The 25496-nt window shown below is 46.4% G+C and overlaps 2 protein-coding genes across 2 annotated transcripts in view; one reads left to right on the top strand and one right to left on the bottom strand.

Moving 5' to 3' along the window:
* LOC135366648 (26S proteasome non-ATPase regulatory subunit 1-like) overlaps window positions 1-25496 on the top strand; it is a 153016-nt gene that overhangs the window by 63648 nt on the left and 63872 nt on the right. The gene's annotated exons all lie outside the window — the stretch shown is intronic.
* Window positions 1-25496, bottom strand: part of LOC135366647 (5-hydroxytryptamine receptor 2A-like) — a 53403-nt gene that overhangs the window by 4584 nt on the left and 23323 nt on the right. Inside the window, exon 2 of the mRNA XM_064599445.1 lies at window positions 828-1084. Within this exon, the coding sequence (XP_064455515.1) occupies window positions 828-1084 (257 nt within the window). The remainder of the gene's footprint in view (window positions 1-827; window positions 1085-25496) is intronic.

Genomic DNA, 25496 nt, shown 5'->3' on the forward strand with positions numbered 1-25496 from the left:
TCTCCCCATCTATCCACATCTGTACGCCGCTCATAGCTCGCAGTTGCTTCGCGGCGCTAACGCGGAATCGAAAAAAAAAATCTAAATATAAAAAAAAATTCGCCAGGACATGCTGCAACACTTCGTGTGCCACTGCCTGTTTCTGAGCCTCGGACTAGCCGCCGTCTCACTTCTTCCCCGGGAATTTCAGAAACCCTCTCTTATTGCTTCAGTTGCGCAACTATCTCACTTATATAATCTGACTGTCCTCTCTTAACCTAGCGATGTGTGCAACAAATAGAAGCACAATGCCGCGCAGTGCGTCTTCTCTGGTTGAGGCTCACTCGGGGGCACTCAGGGGCCGCTGGGAGGCGGTCCTGCGCGCCCTTGAGTGGAGGGAACGGCAATAGAAAAGGCGATGCGATAGAGTCTGCTTTGATAATCAAAGAGAGGCCCCCTCGAAGCGCACTAGGCTCTAGTGATCCCCGTAGGCATTGAGAGAATACCTAGGAAGAAGGGAGATCCCCCTGGAAGCATACTAAGCTGTGTGGATCCCCGAGGGCCGAGCAGAAAGGCAAGGTCTCCTCGGTGGCGTACAAGGCTCTACAGTTCCTTTTGAGCTGAGCGAGATTGCGGAAGAAAGGGAAGATCCCTTTGAAGGCGCACTATATAGGCTCTTGGGATCCCCCTTTTGCGGAGTGAGAACACGACAGAAAGGGAAGACCTCTTTGAAGGCGCACTAGGCTCCAGGTGTCCCTGAGAGCGGTGGAGAGCAGATCTGCTTAGAGAGCATGCGCGGTTGTCGTCTTCGTGTGCGCGTTAAAGCGACAGTCTAAGGTGGGGCTTACCTTGGACGGCAAGACATTGCCAACGTCGGCGAAGGCCAGCACGGGTACTGGACACGAGATGAGCGCCGCCAGGAGCCAGACGGCCGCCACACGGGCCAGAACGGCGGAGCGGCAGCTCTGGCGCGCCTGTAACGGGTTTCGGATGCCCGCGTACCGACCGACGGAGATGCAGCACAGGTGCAGGATGGACGCGGAACATCCTAGGACGTCGCAGGTCGTCCACACTGTGCACACCACCCAGCCGAAAGGCCAGTAGCCTGCGCACAAAAAAAAAAAAAGGATGCGGGGTATAGTTCGAGACAGGGTGCCACGTGTTTAGCTATAGGCAAGTAGATTATACTTATATTTTCATACACTTTGACGACGGAGGACATCGAAACAAAAAGTGTTTTTACGACTCTCGTAATCAAGATGGCGAAGAGGGACGTCCCAACAACTGAGCCGCCAGTCACGAACTTATAAGTCCCACATGCCGTTCTTAGATGTCGTAGAAGGTTTACACGGTACGATGCCATCTCCCTTGCTGAATAGTAAGACGCAAGCACACCCGATGGTAGCATACATTTCACACATGGAACCAAGAGGAAAAACACGATTTGGCTTGGATTGGATTCCAGGAATGCCGAGACGGAGTGGCATGGAAGTGCCTTGGCCGTACCTATCATGGTGGGTCCTGGACTTGGGCGTTGAGAGAAGGCGTCGCCTCTTTACAAATCATTTGCTGTCCCCCATTTCTCTCTCTCTCTCTCTCTCCTTATGATTTCTATAGAGTTTATTCACAGGCGTCACTCCTCCAGAGGGCACTATATAGCTTCGCAAAGGCGAAATCGCCGCCATGATGTAGGTCGTTCGAAGTTTGGTTCCGGTTTTCGTTCACTGCCATGTGCTTGCTTGCTGCATTCAACAATATGTCGAGATACCAACTACCCCAACTTCGTACACTTGTGCACAATTGCTACTTAGTTGACTATTAACGTTGGCAACATGGGAATTACTTGGATTGTGGTACTAATAATATTCACACAATACAGTAACCTTGAAACACCAAATGTACGGTGAATGCAATGGAGGTGAATGCCTGTACAGTCGACCTACGTTAAGGCGGCAAGTCTGCTAGCTACAGTGGCGCTCTCCTGCGCGTGACGTCACGCGAATAAACCCTATTCGCTCGGACATCGAATGGTGTCGGCGCGCTGCGGAGAAACGAACTACCGTAGTGTGGATCAGCTTTCTCGCGTCGTCTACTTTTACACGTTTATTCTGCGTTCCGTGCAGTGGGTGGAGCATCGGGGAACCGAACAGTACCGTACCATCGCGTTACAAGTGATCTTCCGGTGAATATGCACATGAATTCCGGAAAAGAATCATCAACTCCGAACATCGGCCGGCGTGTTATTCGCACTAGAAAGGTGACGGTGTCGCCCCCTATGGGTCGATCTCGCAGCGAATAGCCGCGGTTACATGAACCCGAGAGAAACGGGTCGGGTTGACTTATCGCACTTCCTCGCATCAGTCCTCCCCGGAAGGTAGACCTCTCTCTGTTTGTAAACAAATGACGTCATAGTGTTCGACAGCGCCACCAATTTGGTAGAATCGAACTACGCTCGAAGCTATAGGGGCGAACAAGGTCGCGCCCCAAAAGTCACGATCTTGAGGGGATTACGATGGTCCCTGAAAGAGACGCGACCTTCGGTCCTACTTTTTCTTTCAGTAGGAGGCAGCGAACAAGTGCCCATTCGTGGAACCCAGCCTGCCTCTTGCGATTCGTTTCGGTTTCAGTTTCAGTTTGTCTACCAACGTCATGATGACGTTTCTCGGGTAGATGTCTATTGGTTGACACGCGGCCTGATGGGAGAGAATTTTGCTGCGACGCACCAACTCGACCCGCTTTTGTCGAGTTCATGTAAATGCGGCTTATGCTGGCGACCTGAGGAGTTCGGGAACTCAGCACTCAAGCAGCGCTAACAATACAAAGGAAGAAACAAAATACATATCATGCCTGCTACATGAAAATCACACGCGATCAAGTAGATAGGAAGTAGTTCTAGTAGATCGGAAAGGCGTCCACGATAACGTTCAATGATACGCCGATCGCCTTATTTTTGTCCAAATGACTGACGTCACGTTGCTGATATTTGATTTGACAGCTGCCGTATCGTTTTCGTAGAGTTCTTCCGATCTACTGAAGCTCCCTAATATGCAATATACTAATCTACATAATATGAACGGTCGACGAAATAATATGTTAATACACTCGCGGCCCGCCAATAAAAAGACGAAAAGAAAGTTTGTGAAGCAAGTGTAATAATATGGCGCAGCCCTCGAATTGGCGCGCTCGATACTGAGATATGATAGCGAATACCTAATGCACCGGATATAAGTAACTATAACAACGCTAATAAAAATCGCCATTTCTCTCAGATCCGCTATAAATCGTAAAATCGAAAACCGTTATATATAAGGCCCCGCGTTTTACGTTTTTCTTCCAAATCGGAGAAGGGTATGAAAATCGAGTTTAATGTTGAAAGTTGTAAAATAGGATAAAATCCGGCGATATTGCGTGAAACATCAAGTTGTGTGTGTGTGTGTGGAAAATAAAAATTAATGAAAAGGAGGGAGAACGTTGAGAACAAAGAAATCGGAGGAGAGTAAAGGCCTGTTCCGACATATAGCTGCGCGCTAATATAGCGCTACAAAACAGCACACAAAAACAGCGCTCACTGTTATCGGATGGTTCACACTTGCAAAGCGGCGCAAGCGCTATAATTTAGTGGAGTTATCGTTTCCGGTCTCTCCCAGCATGACGCCTCCAGAGTTCGACAGCGACGGAAAAATTCGATCAACTGACTGAACACCTTATCAAGAAGGACAATCAGAAAAATTATCAGACATTTGGGATGACACACTCGCCGGTTCCAATGCGGTCGCCATGCCGTGAAATGCGGAAGCAAAACAGCTCCACGACTTTCGCGACGTCACCACTGAAGGGCCTCCTCATTGGCCAACACGAATGTAGTGCTAATATTAGCGCTGAAAAAGTTGACTGAAGCTCAACTCCGGCAAGCACTAATTTTTAGCGTTATCGAGCACTACGAGGAGGAGAATATCGCCCTATTTTGTAGCGCTATATATCAAATCGCTATATGTCGGAACAGGCCTTAAGCGATGTCATTTGAGACGATGGTTGGCTGGGAGCATGTTTCACCATTTTTTGGGACACATTTCGGGTTGCTCAACATTTCCAACTACCAAACACAGATCCCACACTCATTCGAACCTCATTCGAACCTCATTTCATCATATATAGGACGATTGCTCTCAATCCCTCCAATATAAGCTCGAACGTAGACGTGAGGTTTATCCAGGTAGTGTAATACGGCTCAACTGGGGGAGAGTTACGAAATCGGGGCTAGACAACGGGAATTAGGCGTAGGCAATTACCTGCCAAATCCTCAGACGTCCAGCGCGCTCCGACACAGATTAGCTGCATGATATACGAACCTATGGAACATTGTGCATGCGTGCTTCCGGTTCGATTTTTGCAAACTATTATGCAAACTATGGGTGGGGTGGGGGGTGCGAACTATTGAGACCGTGATATATAGGCTGTTCATACAGTATGTCGGTGTTGTTTGTGGAGTGCTCTCTAAAAACGGCACTTCACGGCGTAACATTCAGAATGGCATTCTTTTACCTGATTTGTTGGAAAATTGGGGGCGTACGCCCTTCTGTGACAATTTCGATATATGCATGTCAGTTAACACGAGGAAGCTTACGGACGTAAAATATGAAGAGGCATCGCAGAATTTTAGTAATGCAATCTGTCACATCATATCTGTTTCTCATTTTCAGTCCCGTCACAGCCCTTAATGACCGACAGCATTAATTAATGAATAAATATACAAAATCAGAATCGAAAACTTCACGTCATTCGGCGTAATGGTTGGAGCAGAACCAAACAGCACAACGTCTTGGCCCAATATTGGCTGGACACCTTCTGGCCTTATGTTGGACAATATTGGCAATACTGGCAGTATTGGCCAGCCAATATTGGCCCAAGATGTCGTACCGCATTTTCCGGTGAAGTTCCGTTTTCTGAGTGCCAACCGTGAAACTGAAAACTGAACTGAAAAAACTGAAAAAAAAAAAAAACGGGGGGGGGGGAGGGAACTTTCTTTTTGTTCTTGAAGACGTCCGCGAGGTTCTGAGCGTAAAATATGCTTTAGTGACTTTTAACGCAACTAATTAGATAAACATAACCAATTAACTGATGCGCTAATTAAATATGATTCATTTCTCTTCGCCTAACTAAATGAGAAAGACGGAAATCCCACGTTAAAAAAAAAAACACACGAAGAAAATGGATGAAAGAAAGAAAGAAAGCACAAGAGTTATAAATGACGTTTCGTTAAAGATGCAACATCTAACTTTACGAACAAGGCTTTCTTGTAGTGACTACACTTCATCAGGTAAAAGAGAGAGAGAGAAACACACTCCCTCTCTTTTGCGTATCCCCTGGACTTCTCGCTCTATACAAAATGCGATTTCAACCGAACCTGTGATACTACTTCTCCCCAGCGCGAAACGCCGAAACCTTGTCCGTTTTCTCTCGCCCCTCGCTATATTTGTTTTCTGTTTTCCCGTTGAAAAGCCAGTGTCAGATATAAATGCGCATACTGAGTGGCCCTGTGTTTCCTACACTAACCCTCGCCGGAAGGAGTGAAGTGCGGTCTCAAAATTCGACCGTTTCCGCGTAGGATATACCGCCCAGCCGTTGAATAATGTCCTTTCGAATTCACGACAACGGGCGTACTGTTTCAGCCGGTGTGTGCGCGAGGAGGTTTTTGGATGAAGGATGATCTCTCCACTCCGGCGAGGGATAATGCGGTGAAGCTCGTTCCTTTTCTATTCCGTTTTTTTTTAGCGCCACGAAGCATCTGTTGCTGTGAGCGGCGTACGGCCGTGGATAGGTGGAGAGGACACAGTAGGAAGGAGGGGGGGACAGAGAGGTTTGATACATCCTGGGCCGACTTCGGGGGGAACGGTGGCGACATCTGCGAGAAAACCCCCTGGGAAAACTTCAGACAGCATATAGCCGGTGGTAGGGTTCGAACCACGACCTACTAGGTTATAACGATCATGTCATTAATCGGTAACCCCTATGAGGAGCCCGTCCGCACGATCCGCTAGGGGCGCTTCTCACCGGCACGCGAGATCTACATCATGATTGGACAATGGAAATTTGAATTTTGGACGCGCAGAAGCGGACGCACGACTACCGCAGCAGACGACAGCAACAGCTCCTTTGGAAACGCGTAGAATGGTGATGATAATCAACTTTAGAATGAAACATCTTCCGTGGTACATCCACCGCTTGTACAAAAATACTAAGGTAAGCTGAACTGCAAAATATTATAGAAGTTGAGGAAGCAATAACCGGGCCGATGAGTAGCGCCACCGCTGGCTTCCAAATGCGGCGCTGGGAAGGGGTGCCTATGACACGGTCGTTATAGTCTAGAAGGACGTGGTTGGAACCCACCACTTCACAGAGGAAGCTCGGATTTCTCGCTGCGCCTCTCGCGGCTGTAGCTGCCCTCTCACTTCTCTCTCTCTCCCTCTTTTCGAGTGTGCTTATAGGACGTTGCTGCTCTTGTTGTCCTTCGTTTCTTTCTTTTATAGCTATTTGTACGAAACAGCGGAGGAAAGAAACTGAAAGAAAAACGTTCCTGTTAGGTTTCATTTTTATCGCAACGAAAAATGGCGTGAGTTGTTTTGCATTGCCATGAACGCGCGTGTGTCTGTATTTCAGCACGGCGTTTGCAGTCCAAATGCATTGCCCTTGTGCTGGGAGTCGGCATAGTGTTAGTCGCGTGCATGAAGTGCTTTAGTATGTAATGCGCCGCAGCGAAGGACAACTACGCAAAAAAAAAAAAAAAAAAACTGCTTGCTTTGTGTCAGATCGCCTGTCACTCTCTCCCCCGTCCTCCTTCCTCTCTTTCTTCCAGCTGTTGTTTATTATGCTATTTTGCAGCTATCCCGCAATGGTTATTGTTCAACCGAGCGCTTCTGTATCTACTGGCTGAACAAAAAAAAAAAAGGGGGGAGGGTGTAATTTTACTCCTTTTTGGGGAACAGATGCATTGCTTCAACCACCAGTCGGGAGTTTCGTGACTGAATGCAGAGAAGCTTCTGAGATGTTCTTGGGCACTAAAGTAATGGGAAGTAAAGTCTAAAATGGGGAATAATTACGATCCAAGGGGATTAGAAGCTATAATTACTTCCAAGCTTACTACTTATTCTTTTTCCTCGGGATGTACGCTGAAACTAATCAAACTGAGGCTAGCGCTGTCGTATAGACAAACACAACACAAAGGCTCCAATGCCCGAGATGATGGGGCCTAGCCAACACCACCTAGATACAGAAAGCCTGCACGCTCGTCGACGTGACGTAACCAACTGAGTCAGCCAATCAGGGCCCGTGTTTTCAACTCTTCTTCCTTTCTGCTCTTCTCGCCTCACAAGCCTACGAAATAATATAGTACCCCTGTCAGACTGGCATACTTGCGGCCTTAACGGTTAATGCCATAAGTGCATACTGTCACTAACTTCATGCCAGACGGTCTGCAATACGGCCTTTGCGACAAAACTGAGACGGAAGGACAACGGCGTTCCTGCAAGACAGTTTTCGGCATTCCATCAAAACTGCCCAAGTCACCAAGTGCCATAAGCAGGGTTACGCACATTTAATTCAATTCGAAATAAAATGTTTTTACGCGACGTAATATTCAGTCATCTTTTCTTTTTCGTGTTTTTCTGATGCATTTTTGCACTTTGCTTCGTTTTTTTATCTCGTCTGTTCACGCGTTCAGTTCGTAGTGACACCCTCGAACCACTGCACGCGGCATCGCGCTGTGTCGTCTGCATTCAAAAAACTGATACTCAGCCGCTTAAAAAAATATCCAAAGCACTTCAAAGCAAATGTAGTCTGCTGCTGTATGTTCAAAATTTTCAAAATACAAACCAAACATTGTTTTCGTGTAGTCTGTGAGGAAAAAACGTGACTTCACTACATTAAACCCCTCTCACACGGACACTTTCGATCGGCATTGAGCCAATGCTCCTCGAGCTCAATGCGGATCCGGCGCTGCTACAGGGACACGTTCGAGCAGGATCGAACTCCGATCCTGCTTAATCCGATCCACTTCGTTAAACGGGATTGAGGTTCTCAAGACAGCTGAAGACTGCCATTGGCATCCTCGAACTGAGCGAATTTGTAGTATTAAACAAAACCATTACATTAATTTTCTAATGTTCCTATACAAGCCACTGGAATTTGTCGATTACGGTTTTAGTCTCTGTATGACGGGCGACTGCGTTTGCTAATTTGTTTAACCTCGACCACTATGGACACCACCGCACCCCTCGTAAAGGCTTAGTAAACAGCACTATGTGGAAGCGGGTGCGGTTATTGTCGACTTTTTTGGAACATATATTTTGTCAATCCCATTGCGACAGGCGGCTGTTAGCGCCGCCTGTCGGCAAGCCAACCTTTCAATACACATTGAGTTGGACCGTGTGGCAGCATCGCGCACCGAACGCTCTTGAGAAACTCGATGCGGATCGGATTCAATCCGCATTGAAAGTGCGATGTGTTTACCGTTGTGGACATCATCGGCAAAATGCCTTCACAGACACCGTCTGGCAGCTTCCCAGAGCTTAAGGCCGTATCTAAGTTACGTCCATTTCTTAGCGCCGTAACCTTAAAGGCCGTATATGTGCCCGTCTGACAGAGGTATAAGTCCATCGTGGTTTCCCTCTCCTCATCGAGAGTGCCGACAATGTGGAGCCGTCTCTCATTGGTCTCCGCCAACAATACGTCCAATCATATCGAGGATCGTTTGAGAAAACCAATGGGAGGTCCTTCCGCATTGTCACGCTTCTTTGGAAGGAGAAACGAGTGATCCCCTAAGATATCGGGGTACAGCATGCAGAGTACCACCCGTGACGATGACACACCCCATTCATCGTCATTAAAATCAAGCGTCGCTGCTGTTGTAGTACATCCGTGAAAAAGAAGACGCCATCGTTAGTTTTTTAAAATCTTTTTTGTTTCATTTTGCTTCAGTAAAAGAAAGGAGGGAAACAGAAAGAAAGAAAAAAAATGGGCAGCATAAAGCTACGCTATGTCCGTAACGATATTGTATTCCAATTACTGCATGTACGACGTTCTCGATGTCATTGTGTGTTAGTCCGCTCTACGGCTGATTTGAAATATGCGCTGTCAGAGTCTTTCTTAGGCGGATCTTTTTTTTTTCTCTCTCTCTCTCTCTTTCTCTGTCCTCGTACGTAGGACAGCTGTGCTAGAAAGGAAAGTCACCCGTAGGCAAACGAATGTCCCTGTTTGGGCAGCGGTGAACAAATTGTCGTGTGCAGCGTAACTGCTTGGCGTTCTCGTGTTTCTCCGATAGAAGGTTTCACGGTCTGCGTTCTTTTCTTTTTTCTTCTTCTTCTTCTATTTTATGTATCAGTCTATGCTGCGAAAGTATGCGTACGACAGGCAAAGTACAGGACCGTTTGAAATGCTACGAATGGGCATCGGGGTACGAAAAACAGAACCGTGCACTTCGTCTTATTTTTCACTTTTTTCGTGCCTTTTTTCTTTTTCTTTTTTTGCTTTTTATGTATAACTGATCGATGTCAAAGCGGAGCCGAAGTCCTCGCGCGCGGCGCGCAAAGAATACTTCCCTGCAATTACGGTGTGCATGTGGAGAAGCCATCTGCACGGGACATGCTGCTTCTTGTAGAAGTGCAGTGTTCCTGCGACTGCGAGACAAGTCATCTCGTGCAGGTCAATCCCGGCCACGAATCTAAAGGCGACACTGATTAAAATAATAATGGTGCCGTGTTACACGTAAGATTTGTCTGCCTATATAACGACTCTGATTGGCTGAGGTTGGTCCATTCCGCGAGGAGAAACTTTCGCGCTTTAGTGCCCCTTGAACGCTGCCTCCTGTCCTAAAAACAAAACCCACATTGGACCCACAGCGCAAAACAGGAAGGCTGCGATGACCTTGATTTTGCACTGTTGACCTTGATTGTATGCACTGTGGCTATGGCTAACCTCTCGTCTTTTGTCCTTTTCGTACCTTTTCCACCTTGACTGTATGCACTGTGGCTATGGCTATGGCTATCTTCTTGTCTGTCGTCCGTTTTCTTTTTTCCAAACAAGCCACAAATGGGATAGTAGATTTTCGATCGGCCAAGGCCTAAACGAGTACAAATGGAGCGTGCCAGGAGGAGTCTTCTCGTCTAATTCCCGTAATGGGTGCCCGGAGCCTAACCATTAGGAGAAATTGTCTTCGCACAGATGGAGCTTTGTAGCTTTCTTGTCCCCGCGTTCACCTCAATGTGGCCAGATTTCACTTTGATTCTTTCGCGGTGGATAGAAGAGATCCTTCGACGAGAAGTCTGCGGATACTATTTATTGGCTCGCCACCCCAGGAGTAGGGGAGCGGCTTCTGCGCAATTATTTTTCGTCCACGTTTCGTCTTGTTTTCTGCCGGTGACCGATAGGTGGGGTTGAGGGATGAGTTTGGCGTCGCTGGCACGTCGCTTCTTATGTGGACAGTAGCCTCCACAAATATGCCGTATATGAAACGAGCATGACAATATTTGACGGATGCGCAAAAAAAGAAAAAAGAGGAAAACCTAGTCATCATCTTCATCATTATCATCGTCATCATCAACAATGTCTGACGTCGTTCGACAGTCCATTCGGCCAATTTTCTCTCCAGAAAAGTGCTTGAATATTAAATAAGCGAGTTTTATGAAGTATAGCATTGCCTCTGTGGCTGAGTAAGCTCCAGCGGCGGGATCATCATGGTGACATACATTTAAAGGGCGAATCAGCGGCAGCGCGCGAGCGAGTGTCGTTCGTCTGCTTCTAGTTCGTCTGCTTCTAGTTCGTCTGCTTCTAGTTCGTCTGCTTCTAGTTCGTCTGCTTCTAGTTCGTCTGCTTCTAGTTCGTCTGCTTCTAGTTCGTCTGCTTCTAGTTCGTCTGCTTCTAGTTCGTCTGCTTCGAGTTCGTCTGCTTCGAGTTCGTCTGCTTCGAGTTCGTCTGCTTCGAGTTCGTCTGCTTCGAGTTCGTATGCTTCGAGTTCGTATGCTTCGAGTTCGTATGCTTCGAGTTCGTATGCTTCGAGTTCGTATGCTTCGAGTTCGTATGCTTCGAGTTCGTATGCTTCGAGTTCGTCTGCTTCGAGTTCGTCTGCTTCGAGTTCGTCTGCTTCGAGTTCGTCTGCTTCGAGTTCGTCTGCTTCGAGTTCAGCCGAAAGGAAACAAAGATTCAGCACTGTGTTGTGCATTTAATCATTGTTCCTTTCAGCTTAATATTGTTAAAGTAACGACCACTGGTCTTCCGCAAGAGCGCACGTTATGAGTTGCGCAACACGCGGCAGCTAAAAAAACGAAAAAAAAAAAAAAAAGACATGGGGGTGGACTTCACTGCTCGCTTAAGACGTCCCATACTGAGTACTTCCAAACCTAATCTCCTTTTATCCCGCGTATTTTATACAACAATTCAATCTTTCCATTTTAGTTTTCAGCCGCGCTGACTTCTGCGACTGTCCTCACCTTTTTTCCCCTTTCTTCCGGCTCATACTAAACACATAAATTTGATGTCGCAACGACGACGTATACCGCCTTTTTCCTTTCCGGCAACGCGAACCTGTGTAAAGACACTGGTGTACCTTTCATTTTTCTGTGTCTCTTTTCTACGTTTGTGTACATCAAAGAGGGTCTGTTCGTGGCAGTCTACTGGGTCACTTTTTCTTTCTTTCTTTTACCCTCCGCGTATTGTGTCCCTTCTTCTTGAGACTTCTTCCGTGAGAAAGGGGGGTCTCCATCGTTACATTGAAAGAGGGCAGGCATCCTCGTCGCAAAGCCCTCTCCAAAAGTGGCCCTTATACGTTTTTGTTCCTCGCCTGTCGTGCATGGCTGGCTGGTTCTTCCTTTTTGCTCTCCCGTATTTGCCCCAATGCGAACGGTTTTCGAAGCACGACATCGCAGTGGAAGTTGGCTCGACTTTTTGACATAACTACCGGGTGTACCATGCGGTTATAATGACGGGGGTTGCTCCGGACTGTCATTAAACGACGATTTCTTTTTATTTTTATTTATTTTTTATTTTTTACATGTCAGGGTTATCTGTGCTTGACAGCTATACGTGTCCTTAGTGCCCGTTCAGTGCTCCCAATCGGTGCAGCGACTCGAAATGCAAGCGGGTACCGAAGCGGTACCGCGCTTAATACTTTATATGTCACATTCATGCGTTTTCTCGAGAATTCCGGGGAAACTTTTCCGTGTTCAGAGAACTGCGAGGGAAAAGTCTGTGGGGGGGTACGTTGCACGCACACGTGTTTCATGAAAAATTACCAGTCCGGGAACCGTTATCGTCGATTACACTCTTTTGGGTCTGCCGCGCCTTTTTTGATTAATAGCTGTTATCTGTAAAATATTGTCACATTAATGTTCCCTTGTTCATTCGCAGCTGCGTGTGCAGAAAGGGTTTGGCGCTGTTTGCCTCTGAGTGCGATTTGCTGGTCCGAGCATAGATAATTTAGTCCCCGTGGGAGAAGGAGAGAGAGAGAGAGAGAGAGAGATAGTGTGCTGAAGGTGATATCTGTGAATGTGAAAAAGTAAGAGCAGTCGGCGCACGCGGTGACGAAGAAGGGGGAGGGGGGGGGGGAAGGAAAGTGCTGTCCTGGTCACGTACTCTTTCGTGGAATTGTGTCCGTGTGAACTATTTCTACGTGCTTGCCAGCGGGGATTTGGAAACACACCCACCCACACACACACACACGCAGATTAAAGGAAAAAGATGGAGCGGGCGCATGCCCTGCGTTCACACGAGCGAAATGCACGCGGAATATTCTAAAAACGACAAACTGCTCACAGGCCGGAAATTCTGCCGCCTGTTGTGATAGCAGACGACGCAACAAGCCCTGCGTCGTCTGCTACGGCATATTGGAAGTAGCGTGCTGCAAACAACACCTAGAGACTAAGCCTGATCGCTTAAGCGACGTGGCTTCACAGTTAGGAATCCGCCAACGTTTTGGCGTATTATAGCCTCCGTCGCTGCTGCGCATCTACCACTTGTACAAAAATACTGAGGAAAGCTGAAGTACAAAGTACTGCAAAAATTGAGGAAGCAATAACCGGGCCGATGTATAGCGCCACCGATAGCTTCCAAATGCGGTGCTGAGAAGGGGTGCCTATGACATGGTCGCTATAATCTAGTTGGTCGTGGGGTAGGACATACGCTGTGACGAATCACATCCTTACAACTGGGGCGCGAAGTCAGGAACAGCGTGCGGCCGCCCATCTGTGACGGTCTCCTGTGAAGCGTGCTTTCCCTGCACTGCAGTAGTGCACGCAGGGGAAGCCATCGAACAGTGTCCGAGCAACCTGATCCTGTGTGCGGTGTACATCACCCCAGCTATTTGCATCACCAAATAGAAACAATCACCGACGCGGAAGTCGCGGTACACCAAACGGATACGAATGCATTCCTATGACCGTAACTCCTACCAGATGTAAGAACACTTCGCCATTCGACCAGCGCAGAGAAATATTTTATGCACACAAGCGTGAAAAAAAAAAAACAAAAAAAAACAGAGGGTTATACAAAATAAAGTAGCGTATTACTTGCGCTATGTAAAAAAAAAATAACACTGGTACGGCAAACACCGAGGCTTTTGTGAATAGTGTATGGAGTGCTAAACAAATCTTTAAAAAATTTTTCAGCTTCCAGATTATGAAAAAAAAAAATCGCTCATTCCTATATTGATTGTCAGTGCCCCTATTATATCATTTTCTTGAGCTGTCTGGGAATAGTTGGGGACTTTGCAATGAGCGCTATAGAGAAGACATGTTTTCTAAAAGTGATACAACAATAATGCGTATGCTGTCCTTGAAAATTGTTACAAAGTAAATATTGTAACAAAAGATAAAGAGATAAACTGATGTTCTGAGGCTGGAACAACATAGAAAGTTTAAGCTGCTATCGAAAACTGCCGAAACTAGCAGGCGGTACAGGCCATTGGGAATGTTAAGAGAGGATCAGTTCTTCTCTTTCTTTTTTTTTAAAAACAATTTATCGACAAAGAATTGGATCAACTGAAGATTTGTTATGTAAACGTTTAACCTATATACGTCCTGCAAGGCTCAGCTCCCAAAGAGTCTTTTTCTTCATTTTATGCACATTCTAATCCTTCGTACTGGATCCTGGATGTCCCTCTGCGTAGAACATTTTAATTTCAGGCACAACGGCTTTCTTTTTTTCTGATCAAAGCCTCGATCGTATACAGTGCGGTAAGATGCGTTCTTCATACACAGATTTTGGCCGGGGTCACCAGCGTTCAGACCTGACGCGTTCACAACGACCTGTCATTTACACTACCATCAGTTCCCGTTTTTCGCTTCTTCTTTTTTTTTTTTTTTTTTTTTTAGGCTGGTTTACGTTGTACAGGCGTCGCCACCCTTAACCGTAGCGCGGGAGCGCGTGGCCTGCTTGCATGCCAGCGCCGCCTTGTGTCGATGATGGGACGTGCTGGGGTGGAGACTCTGGGGCCCTGGTGCACGAGCGCCCCCTCTCGACAGGGGCACGGCAAGCGCGCACGGATCACCTACTCCGTTAGCTATCTGCAGACACTTCAGCGATAAGAAAATCAGTATACGAGCAAAAATATCAGTGTTTCTTTGGCGTATTTGCACCCACACAAACACGTTACCAAATCTTTCCTCAGCTCCATGAAACGAAAACAAAAAATTCCGTGGGAACACATATCATAGTGAACAGAACGCTCAGAGCAAACATGGGTGAGCCTACAGTGTTTGCATATGTCTCAAACTTATTTCAGAATATTGTACCCCTCAAGCTCGCCCTTCCGCAAACCGGCATTTAGATAAACCGGGGTAGATAACGCACACGCGCGGTTATTGTGCCTGTTTTGCGAGGGCGTAAGGTGATACTATACAGCAGGTGATCCACTCGTACCATGCGGATTACCCTGAGCTCAACCGATCGAGAGGAGGCGCTCGTGTACCATGGTCTTAGAGCCTCCACCCCAGCATCGACGCAAGGCGGCGCTGGCATGCAAGCAGGCCACGCGCTCCCGCGCTACGGTTAAGGGTGGCGACGCCTGTACGATGTTGCTGTTGAGCCCTCCGGCTCTTGCAGTGGTAAACAAACATACCTAGAAGGCAGTCTGCGAAGAGTTTGAGAAATCATGCAGGCGTGTGTAGCGCAAGCAATCGATTTTAACCCCCTGCCTGTAAACCTTCATACATATCCCGTCGTTCTTCTTTTCTTTTCTTTCTTCTCTTTTTTTTTCTTTTTTTACTAGCGTCTAAATCTAGCGGTGATTGATCGTGCTTTATGCTTAGCATGGAGGACACGTTTTCTACATCTCCCTCTCCCTTTCCTTTTTTTTCGCATGTCGTGATTTCGCCCTGTATGCTTCACTTTATTAAACGAGGGCTGTATTTTCGTGCCACTACGCCTAGCTGACCTACCCTGCTCGCGAGAAGGACGTTCTCGAGATTTCCTTCTTTTTTATTTTTTATTTTTTTTTCTCATCGCACAAAAAGCACATTATTCCGAACAGAATTGCATATGATTTCACGGCAACGCAGCTCAACGTTCCCGCCCAGAGATACCGTTGCAGTTTCTCGAGCTTTTGAGAGAGGTGTAGGTTTAGATATTATAAGGTTAGGAGCCGATACTGTGAACAAAGACCCGTCTTATCGATGTTACCGATATAAACCGATATTGTATCCGTATATACCGACACTATGCTTATCTGCAGAAATTTGAAGCAGGCCAGGAGCCTGCGGGAAAACGCGAGGGGTTTATTAACAGCAACTAGGGAGGGGGGTGGGAGTCGACGCTTCGGCAAACGACGCTGCCCTCGGTAGACTGTTGAAGGAACCGAGACTGGGAAAGGACGCGAGTTCGAATACCCGCACTGCCTGTGCTGTCTGAGGTTCCCCCCTGGGTTTTCCGGTAGATTTTCTGGACGAATGTCGGCACAGTTCCCCCTGAAGTCTGCCCAGGACGCATACTAACCCCACTCCTTCCTGCTGTGCTCGCACTACGTATCCACGTCTGTACACCGCTCATAACCAGAGTTGCCTCACGGCGCTAACACGAAATAAAAATAGAACACAAAGGACTGTTGAAGGCTGTGCGCTTTGCCGAAACGGCCTTACACACCCTCTCTGTTAGCGTTACTAAGCCCCTTGTGATTTCCCGCAATTAGGCCTCCGTCTGCGTCAAATTTCTACAGCTCGATTTCACTCTCGTGGACGCTCACACCGTTTTATTTACACACCTACCTAGTTATTTATCGACGTGTATTGATACCTGAATGAAGCAAGCATCGATATATTTAAAGCGTTCATATAACACATTTGGGGAAAATATCGGTAATCGATACGAATATGGATATCCTTCCGTCACTGTATAAGAGCGAAGAAGATTGCTTCTATAAACGTGCATCACTCAATCATATGCGACTGCGTTATTTCCAGGAAAATTTGATCCAAGACATGACCATAACCGTGTATCCAAACGATGTGACATTTCCCAGATTACTACAGCGGAAGATTCGAGAAATGCCATAGCTTTCTGTTGCGCACGTGCATTGTTAACCGTGAGGAATATCCTGCGACATAACCACAAGATATTCCGTAGCAGACGACAGGAAAAAAAAAAACGCTGACGGTGCCGTCTGCTATGTGTGCAGTACGCCACTGCCGATATTCCATACCGTATGAATGCTCAAAATTACACGGGAGTGAACTTTGGCTCTGTGAGCAGTGTTTTCGCTTTTTCTTCCACTGGAATCTTCCGTGTGGATGTCGCTCGTGTGAATACAACGACCTACTGGATTATAACGACTATGTCATAGGCACCCTTTCCCAGCGCCGCATTTGGAAGCTAGCGGTGGCGCTACTCATCGGCCCGGTTATTGCTTCTTCTGCAATACTTTGTACTTCAGCTTTCATTAATGTTTTTGTACAAGCGGTGGATGTCCCACGAGAGATGCTTCTTTCTAAAGTTGGTTATATTCATCATTCTGCACGTTTTCATAGGAGCTTTTTGCTGTCGTCTGCTACGTTAGTCGTACGTCCGCTTCTGCGCATTCAAAATTCAAATTTCCATTGTCCAATCATGACGTGGATCTTGCTGGCCGACGAGTAGCGCCCCTAGCGGATCGTACGGACAGGCTCCTCATAGGGGGTTGCCGATTACGACATGGTCGTTATAATCTAGTAGGTCATGGTGAATACACTGTAAATGTCAGCTAGTTGTTACGAAAGCGACCCTTCCTCGAACGCTACCCAATAAAGCTTAAACGCGTGTGGTTGGGCGTCGCCTCGCCGTCCCACTATTGAAATTAACTTCGACGGAGGAATTCCGCTCTCTCAGAAGGAAGCGTCGCTTTGTGCGGACGTTTTTTTTTTTATATATATATATATTTACGGTACACAAAAGCGGAACGTAGAAGGTAGTATGGGGCTTAAAATTGGAGACTGGAATTGATTCGCTCAACGCAGGATATGCGCGGGTAATGAGGTGCTAGACGTCTTTTCTCTTCTAGAAACAACGTCTGTTATGGAGGAATGTGCAATGGGGAGAACGGATACGTGTTGAGAGTTGCGCCATCGTTTTCAGGATTATTACGTAGGAAGTGAAAACGAATGCTTCGCTATGCGCGCATTTGGTGTTTAGTGTTCCTGTTTTTCTTTTTCTTTTTTTCTCTCTTTTATTTTCATTTTTTTTTTTCTTTTTGAGGTGTCTATGAGGGAAGCCTCAAGGGCACGCTTCGCTATCATCGCACTATAGAGTCGGAGATATACCGGAACTTCCAAATATCGATAACTATCAGTATCTGGACCAGGATATCAATAAGCTTCGATCATGATGCGCTACGCTGCCTATCGATATATACGCCAGAAAATTATCGGTATGTTATCGATATAGTTTACGTATGCATCCGCGAGAAAAATATCGCTACTTTGTCTATATTTCGCTATATCGGACACTTTTACCGCGTCGATCACATCGGTTGTGAAATACGACGATAATATCGGTACAGATAGCGATATCGTTCTATCCCTGCATTACGTTCCATTACAAAAACTCCGAAGCGTTGTGTCTGCTCGCTGTGAGAGACGGAAAGAAACGAACTGTTTGGATGCTTCTCCTGTATACACAGGTCCAGTGCCGCGAAAGCACGCTTTACAGGAGAGAGCCATGGTCGGACGGAACCAGGCCTCCCTTCCTATTTTTGGAATGCATTCTCCACTAAAAACATATGGAGTGTTTTCTTGGTGCACTACTTTTTCCGCATGGTGACACCGTCGCGTATATGCGCACCAGTTTACATGGAATGTTTTTCGGTCACTTTTACACCACAAGTCGAGCTGGGTGTCCGGGTATTCATCATTCATCTTTCATGGGTGTCCTTGTTTTGGATGCTTGGAAAGATAGTTTTCCCGTACTTTCTTTCTGATGATTCTCTTCCCGCATTCGTTGAACCCGAAATTTACTACACACCTTCTTTTCCCCAGGTGTCCTGATATCGTACCTTTTTACATGAACGGTAATCAAAATCTACAATTTACAAACAAAATCTGGAAGTTTACAAAAAAAAAAAATTACAAACAAAATTCACAATTTTGCAGGTTCACGTGCAGTGTATTCGCGGTAACAGTCTTTCCTCTTATGAAATTGTCATTCAGTTTCCTGCTTCTTCCTCTTCTCTGTTTTCGAATTCATACCTAACCGCAGATCTTCTTTTCAGGTAAGCGTGCAGTTTCTTGGAGTATGCCTCGAGTCCGGCCTTAATGGTAAGCCTACGAATCGTGGTTTCTTCGACACTGTCTCTCAGTAGTCTCTTCTACAACTGGCTGCCTGACCTAGTTCTCCGGCCAGTTTCTTAGGCGTGTCATCCGGGCTGGTGACAACGCGCGTCGCCGCTGTCTCTTCTGTTTTTCGCGCTGTCAGGCATATACTATGTGTTTACGTAGTATTCATGGTAACGTCTCTCGGAGGCTTATGGGTCGCATCTCGAATATGTCGCGGGAACAATCTTAGCTGCTTGCGAAAAAAAGAAAGAAAAACAATCAAAGCTTTAATGTTTGACTAAAGACTCTCCCCTTTAAAGAATTGTTAAGAATGCAAGCAAAAGCTGGCGGTAAAGATCTGTATCGAAATACACAAGATTGTGTAGAGACAACAAGGGAAAAAATGCACAAGGAACAGGGTATCCAACAGCGCTTTGGTCTTTCACACCTTGTTTTGTGTACGATTCTCTTGTGACGAGGTTGTGTGTGTTGAGGTTTTTTGTTAACGAAGCTTAACTATACTCTCGGTATTTTTTTTGTGTGTGTGTGTACTTCTAGCGTACATGTATGTACTCATACAGATGACATTCGCAAGAATACTACAACGGAAGACGCGCTAAACGTCATGCCTTTTCGTGCTCATTTTACTGCGCGAAATATCGGCAGCAGACGACAGAGCCGACGGTGTCGTCTGCTATCATAAGACGAGCCGGAATTTTTCGTTCTTTTTCTTTCACAAGAATATTCCGCGGGGATATCCCTCGTGTGAATACATTGTGCGCACCGCATTTCTCAAGGTATCGCACGCTACACCAAGTATCTATGAAGTCTCACAGAGAAAGAGAGAGAGAGCGTTGTAGGTTAATTTATATAGTTATCGAAGAGAGTGGACGTGAGAGTATGTTGACATGATCTCCACCGCGCATGGATGCGAGTACTCGACGGAGATTGTGGAGAACGTTGTGCGTAATGAACGTCGTAATTAGCATTAATACGCTACCCCATAATGAAGCATTTGCTGCGAGGCTAATTGGACGTTAATTAACTCGGAAACGGGCTTTGAGGGTCGTACCCGAGAGAGAGAGGAAGCAGTTCCCTTCGAAGCATTTTCCCTTCCCACCTCTGGTCGGATTCTCCGGCTTTTTCCCTGATCGAGCTAGAGGCGGATCTCGGGGATAAACTCCGTTCATTGTGAAAGCCACGAAGTGCGGTCGTGGGCCCACTTCCCCCCGGTTTGCGGTTTTCCCGGTAGCGAGAGGATTTTTCCACCACCCCAAACCTATTACAACACGCAACCCCTGAAGCGTGTGTTCGCACGAGCTACATTCCTCAGAATACTCCAGTGGAAGATGCGAGAAGTGTCATGGCTTCCTGCTTTCGCGTGAGCGCGAGCCCTCAACGTCGTATCTTCACGTATATTGGAAACCGTGGTGAATAATCCTGTGACACAGCTACAAGATATTCCGTAGCAGACGACAGGAAAAGACGCTGACGGTGTCGTCTGCTAAGGTACGCCCCTCGCGATATTCCGGCACAGTGTGAATGCTCAACTTAACACGGGACGGAACTTCGTCCCTGTGAGCAGTGTTTGCGCCTTTTCCTCCACTAGAATATTCCGTGAGGATGTTAGGACGTGTGAATACATGAAAAAAGAAAAAGGACTACCAAAAAGGCAGCAAAAAAGCCCGAGAAGCAGGCCATCATGTATACGCACCCTTTAAGCACAACTTCACCATATAACACACAGCGATACCCTTATCATTCCTGTGTGGAAAGCGCAGCTCATTTGCATAGCAAAATTGAGCGATTTATTTCGCAAAGTACGTGCTCCTTTCAGGGTATTCAAAAACGTGTGCGAATTTAAATAACCATGTCATGCTCCAATTCTGCTGTCTCGCGTTCCCCGAAAACATGTACGTGTACTTACATACGCTTTTGAAAAAGGATGCCCGCCCTGCCGCAAAACTCACCTCCGAAAACAGTATCTAGGTAACTCTCATAGTTTTATTGTAAACATTCCGATCAAACACACGTCAGCTTCATCAATTCGGAAATGCTTTGAGTGCAACTGCAAGGCGTTCAAGGTTCGGCAAAGTAAAACATTCAAATGTAGAGGCACTCCAAGGCTTATGCAAAGAAAGGCAGGTGTAAGTACAGAGTTGCCGGACTTGCATCTGAGTAAAGCGAGAGTACGTCGAAAAGAAGCGCTGGTGTTTATTTTCTGTTTCGGTTGCACCACAGTCAGGCCGGAAACTTCTGGAACCTAGATCATACGTTCCATACCTGACGCCATTTTTCAAAGCAGGGGAAATTGTCGTCTGCTCATTGAGTCTCCAATCAGCGACGTTTTGGAGCGACATCTTCCACCATTAGCTCTGCCATTATCGTTCCCCATTCGTCGTTTTTCCAAAAGCGGGGGGCCGTCGTCTGCGATATTTTTCTCCCACAGCGTTTGCAGACGACCTCCAGTGGGTGGGTGCGCGCTGTCCGATTCACTTCTTTCTTTTTCCGCCGATGAAATTGGGCGCCGCGATCGTTGGGCTTACATCCAGCGCGCAGAGCAAAGGCGCCACAGTCGTTCGCCCCATTTGGTCCAGACCCCGTTCTGTTTGCCAGTGTTTGACGCCGACAGTGATGGCGTTCATTAATGAGGCATTTCGAATGTGATCGCCAGAGGGCACTGGGTGGGAGGAACCGTGACCGTCGGACTGAAAGCGTCGGATCATCTGCTCGCTTCTCACTTCTTCACTGGTGTTGCGCTATTGGGTGTTTATAGTAAAATGATGCGAACTGCGCACCACGATAAAAAGAAAGTAGCGACCGCTTTATGTGACCAGCAAAAGCTAGATCGGCATGGTCCATGTATATGTACACCCGCGCCTTTATTTTCATCTGTTTTGGGATAAACAACTTGGAATAAATTTTTTTAAAAGAACTTTTCCTTGCTCTCTGTTGCTTCGATTTCTCGCCATACACAGCATTTATTTAAAAAAAAACTGTTATTCTCTTGGGGAATTTCTTTTTATTGTTGTTTTGTCAGAATAAAGAAAAGAATAGTATGAGGTTGTAAATCGCTTCTAGAGCTGCGGACATAGTACTCAAGCCATGCTGTCTCAGAGAATGTTATTTCGTTTTATTATTATTACTTTTTGCAGTACACTGTTGACACTTGAGAAGCTGTTTCATTTCATTCACTGCTTCTTTCTGTCCTTTTTTTTTTTCGGGGGGGGGGGGGGGTCGAATAGTCTCATGGCTCCACGTGGTTCAAGAAAAAGAGTATGGGGGGAAATACAAATAAAGTAAGAAATAAGGAAAGGAAAAACTTGAGGAGGGGGATATGGGCAGGATGCCCTTGATAGCGATGCCATCCAGTAAACACTCACTGAAAGAAGAGCCATAAGAGTAGTCTTCCTCGTAGGGAACATAAATCACGTACCTTCTTATCTGGACATTCCTACGAATCGAAATTTGAAATTGCACATTCGATTCGGAGCTCGAGTCGAATGTATGCCGTATGTTATTCGCTACGGTATTCGAAGTATCGTAAAAGTAGTCGATTTCATGGTCTCGATAATTTCGCGAATTCATTAGGTGTGACGTTTAGGAAATTCGATACCAATATTTCGCGGGACTTCAAAAATCGCTACCATTGCTACTAGCAACGGTGTCCGAATGTTGCCACAGTCCTTTTTGGCAATCAGGTGGACATAGCTGTGCCACGTAATCTGTGTTCATCACCGTACTTTCTCTCTTCCTCGTATACAGTGGATCCGTTATACGGCTCGCACTGCTGTTTTCGCGTTGAGGTTTGGTGCAGGGTTAAATGACCCAAGCAGCACAACATCTTGCCCAATATTGCCAATATCGGCCCAATATTGGACTAATATTGGCAATATCAGCCCAGTATTGGATCAATATCGGCCCAATATTGGGCCAATATTGCCAATATTGGTTCATTATTGGACCAAGCTGCTTGCGGAATTTCATTTTAATTAATTAGTGAAACAATTTGAGTTACATTAAAAGTCATCAGTAAATTTCACGTCCCAAACCCCGCGGACGTCTCCTAACAAAAGCGAGCCCCTGAATTTTTTTATTTACTTATTTTTATTTTTACGTGTGGGGGTCATTTTGGGGTTGTTATTATGTAAACTCTTCCTTTCGTATTTTCTTCGCTGAGAGCGAATATGCTTCCTTCTTCTTCCTTCCGCTTCTTGAAGCTTCTTTCACGCGGATATGCTGGCCTCTTATTTGACCCGTGCTCTCTTGTGCAATGTTTTCTCTTTGCATTCTCAAAGAACGTGACTCCAAGTAAATAATGAGAAAACATGAAAACCAAAAGTAGCAAGGCGAAGCGCGCACAGACGCAAAACAGTGCCATCATCTTCGCGTTCGCTGACAATAAAGGAGAAAAAACGCGCGTGGAAAAGGCCCCTTTACAATTATCTCCTCTTGAAACCGCGCCTGCAATAGCCCGGGGCCCTTTTTTTTTCTTCTCTCTCTCTCTTTTTCTTTTTTTTTTTTTTTTTGCTGTGGCGTCATCAGCTAAGTATTGTTAAATATTCCCCCGTGGGTGTGCACGCTAGCGCCGCTTCGCCACTGGGACTTGTGCTCAGTTTTGTTTTTGATTCCCATGTTGCCAGACGAAGCGTGTGTCCGTGGCGTCCAAATTAGGTAGCCACGATGAAATTGAGCCGATGTGGTGTCTCGTTCGCCGCGTATAGCGCCCCCTGTGTTAACACGATACTTTCTGAGCTTGCAAGATTTTAATTAGGCTTCGACTGGTGCGCCTCCAGGGAATATCTACGATGATTACCCTCATTTTTATTTCACTTCCTTCCATTCGCCTTTTTTTAATCTGTGTTGCGAAAAAAGGGAGGAACATGAATTGAGCATCAGAGCTGGGGTGGAAGTGGTTCAGAAAAGTGTTTATTTTTATTTTTTTTGTATATTGTTTGTTTGTTACTTCGTGTTTCTCATTTTCTTCCGTCTTTTCACTGCCTCCCACATAGCATGCTCTGTGTTCTGAGTTCTAGATAGACAAAGCCTGCCTACTCGTCGACGTGACGTAACAACTAAGAGTCAGCCAATCAGGATCGTGCTTTCAACGGCCGTAGCCAATCACGAACGCGCTTTCAGGGGTCGTAGCCATGGAGACGAGCCACAGCCAGCCGCGCGGACAGCTGTATACTGTCGTCTGCGAGCGGTAAACGTCACCGCGTGCTAAATGGGATTACAAAATAAAGCGCAAAACGGTCTCATATTTTCCTCGAGACTGATTTTCTGGAAATCGTGTTGCACTTTTAGTCTACAGGTTCAAATTTGCGAAGTCGGCTGTCATCATTAACTTAACGTTAACTGCAACGTTATCTTATCTTAACGTTAACTGCAATCATTTGCGAATTCTTCAGTTCGCAGAACGGCGGATCGCTGTAACAGATGAATTCTGACTTCATGTGACCACTTAGCAAAGGAGGGAGAAAAGGCGTTAAGCAGGCCTTCTGTATCTAGCTGGCGTCGGCATAGCCCGCTCAATAAGTGTCACAAAGGCGTACTGCTCCCGTTTTTAACGAATCAGGGGAGAGAACAATGCCATTCGGGATGTGGAGTGTCTTCACGTGCGCCGCTAATCTTGGAGAATATCCTAGCTGTAGCACAGCCACACGGTATTCCGTAGCAGACGACAGGAAAAGACACTGATGATGTCGTCTGCGAAGTGTCGTCTGCTAAGTACGCTGTACGCCGCTCCCCATATTCCGGCGCCGTGTGAATGCTCAAGATAACACGAGGCGGAACTTCGACTTCGTGAGCAGTTTTTGCTTTTTCTTCCTCTAAAATCTTCCGGTGGGGATGCCTCTCGTGTGAATACGCTGATAACGGTATCATTCCGTGCACTGGGTTTGCCTTCACTGTGTTATGTGGTGAAGTTCAGTTTTAAGATTCAGTTCTTCATCTTTATAGTTCAGAACCTTCACTTGACAGCGTCGTGAACTAAGTTAGCGTGTAAATTAGAGGTGCAGATCTGATCCTACGTGCGCGATAATTGTGACGTCATTTGACGTCTGGGTTTGGGTTTATGATGGGTTCCCATGATGTCACTCGCCAGGGAGCGCCACCGTCGCTAGCGCATTTGCCGCCGTGATGCAGGCCCTTGAAGCCTTGACCCTCCAGACATACTCGCTCGTCGTATTCACCATGCATTTGGTGTTTCCAACTCATTGTACTGTATGAATAATATTTGTGCCATGTCCCAGTAATCCCCATGTTTTCAACATTGTCTTCCAAAATGGCTTATGGCAGCGAAAGACAGAACGATACCTTAATTAACTTCGCCGGACCTAAATAAGGGCAGTGGTCTCACTTTTTTGACGCTAGCGCCTTTAAGGGAGGTGACGGCAGTGAATAAACTCAAGGCAGATGACGATGACGTCATTTGCCACGCACCTGCGCCTGTGCAGTGTGCGAAAAGGTTTTCTCTCTCTCTCTCTCTAGAAAATTGTAATCATCTTCAAGTCTGTCGCGTTTCTTCCGTTCTTCTTCTTTTTTTTTTTTTTTCAGCTCATTTGAGTAGTCAGGAGCGTGACTCGAATGCACTCGAATTGTGGTAATGAGAGCAATTTTATTTTACTGTAAAAATAGCTGCAGTTCTGCCTCACTGAAGCCAAGAAACTTCCAACTTCCCCTGGTGACAAATTTGTTTCGTAATTTAATAACCATAATGAGCCTCCGTAGCGCGTATTGATGCCTCGTGCAAAC

This window comes from Ornithodoros turicata, chromosome 8 (genome assembly GCF_037126465.1).
Source record: "Ornithodoros turicata isolate Travis chromosome 8, ASM3712646v1, whole genome shotgun sequence".
Lineage (NCBI taxonomy): Eukaryota > Metazoa > Arthropoda > Arachnida > Ixodida > Argasidae > Ornithodoros > Ornithodoros turicata.